Source organism: Pituophis catenifer, unplaced genomic scaffold (assembly GCF_029215685.1).
Source record: "Pituophis catenifer annectens isolate HBS135680 unplaced genomic scaffold, rPitCat1.0.hap2 SCAF_8, whole genome shotgun sequence".
Classification (NCBI taxonomy): Eukaryota; Metazoa; Chordata; class Lepidosauria; order Squamata; family Colubridae; genus Pituophis; species Pituophis catenifer.
In genome coordinates this window covers 61,595,163-61,601,984 of record NW_027256888.1, presented here as the reverse complement: position 1 = coordinate 61,601,984, position 6,822 = coordinate 61,595,163, and the positions used below count along the sequence as shown (strand labels likewise).

Here is a 6,822-nt window from a genome sequence, read left to right as displayed (position 1 = left end):
GGAAGGAAAGGATCCACTATACTGCCAAAGTTATTTTAGAACTTAAAAAGTTTCATGACTACTAAAGCGTTTGGATTTTCTTTTTTTAAAAAAAAATGCCCTTCACCATTACTTTCACATTAAGTAAAAATAATTTACATGTCACCAAACAACACACCTTGAAGTAACAGATAAAAATATAGACCATAGATTCCAATCGATTTACTTGTAATATACAACTTGGGAATGTGTATTTAAAAAAAAAGAGAAAGAGTAGAAGAAATCTTCGTGTAATGATTATAAAGGATGGGGGAAAAAATCCCCTCGGGAATTGAGCGATTTCGTGGCATTTTTTTTTTTTCCTTTCCAAATCCCATTTAGACCAACTTTCCGGATATTCCTGCCTGTCGAAAAAAACCCAAACAAAACGCCCCAAGGCCCCGGCCAGGTTTTTATTGCAGAGGGCCGGCCTCCTCACTCCCCCTTCCTCCAAAACCGGGGTCCAGAGCAGTCCAAATCCAACCCCCATTCCTCCCCCCCCAACCCTCAAGGCTGAGGACGTGTGGCTATGTTTTGTGCACAGTACTACGGAGAGGCAACCAAGTGGGGGAGGGGGGGCGAGGAGGGAAGGCTCCCCCCCCTCCTCACAACCTGAAGGAGGCTTCGGAAAAGGGATGCTGCATCTTGAAACTAGACAAGAAGCACTGAAGAGGTGGGGGAAGGGGGTTCACGAGGGACGGCGGGAGGCTGGGAAGAAAGAAATCATCTCCTCTGACCTCTAGCGAAGTGCCAGGTTTTTTCTTTAGCTCTTCACATTTCCTAAATTTGCAGATCTGGTGTCCCGTTTTGCGGTTCCTGCAACTGCTGCAGACTCCACAGTTGATGAGCCTCTTGCAGGGCACGCAGACCCCACACCTTTTCCTCTTCTTCTTGGCTGGGTTGCCGCCGCCCCCTCCTCCTCCTCCTCCTCCCGCGCCGCCGCTGCCGCCCCCTCCTCCTCCTCCACCACCACCACCCCCGCCTCCTCCCCCTCCTCCGGCGGCTCCCAAGGAGGAGGACGACGAAGAGGCGGAGGAATGGCTCTGCGGGCAGTCTGCCAGATTGGCAATTTGAAACGCGCTGTCTGTGACGGCTGCTGAGGCTGCTGCGGGGGAGTGCAGGGCTGTCATGACGATGACCCCGGGAGGTAATGAGATGCCCCCTAAAGCCGGGATAGCGGAAAAAGTCCCCACGCGCTCGGGGAGATTCATTATCTCTGCTTCAGCAGCGCCGCATTTGAGCTTGTTCATGCAGTCCCCAGCCAAAGGTCTGCAGTGTTCCGGGGCTAAGGTGGAGAGGAAATTATTATTGGCCATTTGCAACGAGGGCTGCTCGGCTGGCGCGCAGCCAGGCTTGCCGAGCCGCTGGGACTCGTTCCGATGGTGCAAACTCCCGCCGCCGCCGCTCCTGCCGGCGGCGTGCAGAGAAGAGGCTGGCGAGGAAGCCGACGGCGGCGGCGGCGCGGCGACCGACGAGGCGGCGGCGGCGACGGCAGCTGCTTTCCGGGCCACGCCGCCTGCCGCGGCGGCCGCCGGGTTAGGCCCGCCGACGCCTGCGCCCCCGCCTCCTGCGCCGCTGCCCCACAGCATGGCGGTGGCGGCGGCCGCCGTGGCCGTGTCGCAGTTCCAGGGGGACATGCCGATGCGTGCGGCGGCGGCGGCGGCGGCGGTCGGGAAAATGGGGGTGGTGATGCGCGCGATCTTGGCCGCCTGAGGGAAGGCCCCGCCGTTGGTCTTGTAGAAGGTGGCGAAGGAGCGGTAGCGCTCCATCTCCGAGTTGTAATCCACAAGGCTGTTGAGGGCGCCGTCGGGCAGGTGGTTCTCCTTGGGCAGCCCCGGCGCCTCCGGGTTGGGCCCCGTCTCCACGCACACGTTGGTGTTCATGGTGCCCAAGGGGTGCGGGTGGGCTTGGGGCAACAGGGTGGGAGGGAAGGAGGAGGAGGAGGAGGAGAGGAAGGGGGGTCCGGGGAGGGCCAGGGGAGGGAAGGGCAGGGCCGGGAGGAGGGCCACTGGAGCCGTCGGGGGGGCGGAGACGGGGGCTGGGTGGCCGGAGGGGTCGAAGGGAGGGGAAGGGAAGGGGGGGAAGCGATATCCTCTAATCCTCTTGCGGGGGCATCTCTCCAGACGGCGAAGTCTCAGGCAGCCGGCTCTTCCTTGGCATTCTCAAGCCCGGGCACCGTCGCCACTGGAAATAAAGAGAGTCATTTCGGAAAAGGTCTACGCCAAAGAGTTGGGGGGGGGAGGGGGAAAGGAGGAGGGTGGTGGGAAGAGGAGGAGGGAGGCTGGGGAGAGGGCGGGGATCCCGCTGCGTTTGTGTGCTTTTGTTTTGGTTCGGTTAAAAAAAGATCCACAAGACACGCAGAGAAGAGGCGTACATCAGTCATTGCAACCCATTTGCATAACAATCAATAAAGACATGATCCGGCCACCGCAGCCTCCTCCCCCTTCTCCCTCCCCTTCCCCTCCTCCTCCCGCGGGCGGGCTACCCTCTCTTGCCCGCTTTAATAGCTGAGAATGGCGGGGGAGGGGAAGGAGGGAGAGGGAGGGGAGGGAAGGGAAGGGCCGACAAATGCCAAGGGAGAAAGGGCAATTGGAGGGCTAAACACATGCAAATGATGGGTGGCGAGAGGCTCCAAATCCTCTAACCGGAGGGCATCTTGAACGTTAGGGAAGGTGGGAACAAGCCGGATTGCCGGAGGAAAGTATCAAATAGTACAGGAGAGGGGAAAACGAGTATCCTCCAGGGGTTAAAAATAACAAAAGTATGGCAAGGCTTCCCCCTGTGCCCCTCGGAGCCTCCCCTCCTTCCTCAGTGGGGTAAAGCTGCACAGATCTTGATATACTGGAATCTGGAGAGGTTTGTTAGCTGCCACTTTTGTCCTTTGGGTCTGGGTCTCAGCAGAATTGGTGCTAGATGTCTCAAAGGCAAGGCTCTTGGTGAAGGCGATGCCCTTCTTAGCCAGAAATTAAGCACCAGAGTAATAGATAGGAAAGCAATTTCCCAGGGGCCAACCTCACGCCTCGCAACTAAACCCTGATCGGTTCCTAAACAGGTTTAATCTCCAGTCAGGAAGGCTGCAGACAACAGGCTCTCTGTTCTTTGCACAGGTCCATACCTGTGGATGTATATGAGGAATAAATTTGTATGTTTATGACACACTTAAAGAGGGTCAGCAAAGTTTTGTTAGCTTTAACCTTCATTAGTTTTTTATGGCATTGGGTGTTGTGTGAACCCCACCGTTTTTTGAGTAATTTATGGGTTAATTTATCAATCAAGTTAAGCATGGAACCCAGGTTTATGTTCATTTAAAAATATGCATATGCCACCTCACAGAGACTGGAAGTGCTATTCTTAAGGTTTGTGAAGGCTGAACATTACCTGTTCAGTGTAATACAACAATCTATAGGCTGGAAGATGTTATAGTGTTTATCACTCCCAAGTCATACTTAAAATAATTGTTGGGAGGATTTTAGTTTGCAGATCAGACCGAGTTGCAATATATAGAAAGTAAAAGAAAGCATTAACCCAGTTGAATACTCTCTCTATATATACACGAATTTTTTTAAATATACTGTAGATATGTATGTATATAAAAAAACAGGATTTTTTTTACAGTATTGTAAATTAAATGCTGAGACAGCCTGGAGGGCCTAAAACAGTTTTCACACCATTCCTACAGGTGAAAAGTACTTATCAATTATACTAATTACTATCATGATTAGACCAATGAACTATATCTAGCCCAACCTACCAGCTACAAAAGCACGCAGACATCTAGCTGAACCTTACTAAAAAAACCCCTATGGTTGGGGAAACCAATCAAGAGGAAAGGAAAGCAAAGGTAAGAAAACACACCTCAGTCTTGTTAGACTAGGAGGTCAATCTGCACCCTTGAATGCTAAAAGCCTTTAATGAGAACACAGCCACCTTTGCATTTTCACAGCAGGAAAAAGAAAAGGAAAAAAAAAAAACATTGCTCCCTGGAGGGATTTGGTGGCAAATCCTACTATTCCCACACACAAACAGGATTGCAGGTCACCATGCATAATAGAATACTTAAAAAAAAACCCCACTATTTTAAAGGAAACTATAGCAAGTATTTAATAGAAGTCGCTTTGTTGGTTAAGGGTTAGGTAAAGTGCTGGATTGGTAAAAGGTTCTAATGTTGAATGTAAAGGGGGGGGGGAAGGCTATGGAGACTGAACGTTCATGCCCTATTTTTTCACAGCCTTAAAGTGGCTTTGCTTTCACAAACCTCTTTCCTACAATTCCAACCTCTTCTCTCACCCCAGCAGCCCACCCCCCACCGCCGCCAAATCTCCTTAGGTTTATGGCTACCAGAAACGAGGGGGAAAAATATAATGGTGCCACCAACCATGTCATTATTGTTTAATCGATGTTATCTCTGGAGCGCGAGAGAAGTCTAAAGCGCAGCTATTGATTTTTTTTTTCAATATTAAAACTATAGCCAGATTAAAAAGAAAATTAAAAGCAGCTCAGAATCCACGATTCTCTCACTGTTTAAATCAATGTGACTGTTCATGTTCAATACTGCATTTCTGTTCTGCTACAGACAGAGAGATCAAAGGTCATATTTAACATTCAGGAGGAGGGGCTGGTGCAGATTAATTAATAAATTAATAGAGCAGCGCCTTTTATTGCTGAAGCTTAGCATTCATCTACTTTAACAATCCCAGCGGTCCAAGAGGCGGAAAAGAGAGGGAGCGAAAGAGCGCGCATGAAGGGGGGAAGGGGGAAGAGAGAAAGGAAGGAAGAAAGAAAGAACCAAAAACAATCACTTACCAGTCTCTGTGTTTTGGGGGGGACTGGGGGCTTGGATTTGCAGACGTTTAACCCGCCTGCTTGTCTTTATTTAGTTGCACATCACTCCCTAACACAAAGGAGAGGGTAAAAAAAAAAAAAACCACAGAAAAGAAAAATATCCCGAGGTGTCTTTCTTTGGCCGCTCCTCAATTACAACTTTGATACTTGTAAACAAACTGTACAGGGCGGTGATGCGGGTTGGGGGTGGGGAGGCTTGGTGGGAAAGAAATAAAGACTCCGATCCACTAAGCAAATACCTGTAAGTGCCTCTTTTTTTCTGGTTGCAGAGAAAGGCGGAGGGAAGGGAGGGGGAAGAGGGAAGAGCAGGCACTGAATGTGTGTGTGTGTGTGTGTGTGCGCGCATGAATGTGTGAGAGCGCTTGGCGGCGGTGCTCGGTGGTCTCTCCCTGCGCGCTGCGCTCCGTCCGTCTCTCCTGTCGCTGTGTGCGATGGAGGGAGGGTGGCAGCCGGGGGGACTCGCTCTCCCCCTCGCTGTTTGTGCGTGCCTGCGTGTGTGTGGTTGCAGGAGGAGGGGAAGGAAGCGAGGAGGCGGAGGGGAACGGGGGGGGTGCGAGGAGTGAGAAGGCTCCGCAGCGCCGAGGAGGTGAGGAGGATGCGGGGATGTGGACACCTACTGATGATTGGCTGCAAATCACACCGGGAACAAGAGGCGCGCACGGGCCACTGCTCCTCTTCCCCCCCCCCCCACAAATCCCCTCCTCCCCTCTTCTCCTCCTCCTCCGACGCAGCGAGCGGCCACATTTCGCCGCCCCTCCTCTTTCGGCCGGGAGAGGGTGGGGAGATAAAGCTGCCTGGAGGCTCATTTGTAAGGAGCAGCCACTTGCCGCGCACTCCAGCCTCTTGATTCCCCATTCACTTCCCTCCGTCGGTGCGTGCGTGCCGAGAGCGCAAGGGAAGCCGGGGAGGGGGAGGAGAAAGGGTGTGCTCTTGACGGCGGCTGGGTGGCTGCCGAGGGAAGACTTAGGCGGGAGAGAGAGAGGCGAGAACCCCCCCCCCCCCCCGACCCCAGGGAGCGGGGAGGTCCCTGTGGCTCAGCGGAGGATGCTTTCTGCGAGCGCCCTCTTCGCCTCGCTCCCCGCGCAACTATTTGCTGGGGGCCTCCGGGAAGGAGAAAGCGGCGCCTCTTCAGTAGACCAGGAGAGGTCGGAGGAGCGCGGAGTCTTCTCCCTCCGCGCCTTCTTCCGAAAAGCTCTCCACGATCCCCGAATTCCAGGCGTGGAAAAAAAAGAAAAAGAAAGGGAGCGGGAACCTAGCAGGAAAAGGAGATTTTCCCCGGCGGGCGCTTTGTGCCAAAGGCGTATTTTGAGACTCCCGATTCTCCCGCGGTGCATCGCACCCGGAGAGAAGGCAAAAAAAAAAAAAAAAAAAAAAAAAGGCAAAGCGCTACCTTAAACGCCAAGGGAGGGTTGTTGGGTTTTGTTTTGTTTTTTTGCTGATTTTGTCGCCGTCGTTCATCTTGCCGTCGAAATACAAAGGCTAAACGGTTCAGCCAGCCAGCCTGAAATGCAGAGTCGTCTCCGTGGCGAGTTGTTGGGAAGCGAAAGTTGGGAAGGGGATAGTGACCCTTGCTAAGGCAAAAGTAGCCAAGTTTATTAGCCAGTAAACAGCCCCGCGCTTATGTTGGTAGTTCAAAGGTGCGGGTTCGGCTCTTCAAATGAGGTGGGCTGTTTTCATGGTTTCACTGAACCTAAAGTAAAGTTCTTTAATTTTGAGAAGGATTGGGAATATGATAAGTACAGAGATTCGTATTTGGGTTTTTATTTTAGGCCCCTTTTTGAAAGCCACCCGGCAACATTTAGATGACCTTGACTGATAATTTAACCCCTAAGCAGCCAGATCTGCTTAGTATATGGATGGAGAATTCCAGGAAAAATTTTTTAAAAAGACAATAAGTTAGGAAGGGGGCTGAAAAATAAAAAATCCAGAAGGCAAATGGCAAACTTTCTGTATTAGGAAGTC

General features: G+C 51.9%; 1 protein-coding gene across 1 annotated transcript; it reads right to left on the bottom strand.

Annotated features, from left to right (window-relative positions):
- Positions 1 to 548: 548 nt before the first annotated feature.
- On the bottom strand, positions 549 to 1,929 carry CXXC4 (CXXC finger protein 4). Its single transcript, XM_070948783.1, has 2 exons — positions 1,033 to 1,929; positions 549 to 939 (listed from the first exon to the last, which is right to left on the bottom strand). The coding sequence occupies exons 1-2, from the start codon at positions 1,899 to 1,901 to the stop codon at positions 624 to 626; spliced, it is 1,185 nt and encodes a 394-aa protein (XP_070804884.1). The 5' UTR covers positions 1,902 to 1,929; the 3' UTR covers positions 549 to 623.
- Between the last annotated feature and the right edge of the window lie 4,893 nt (positions 1,930 to 6,822).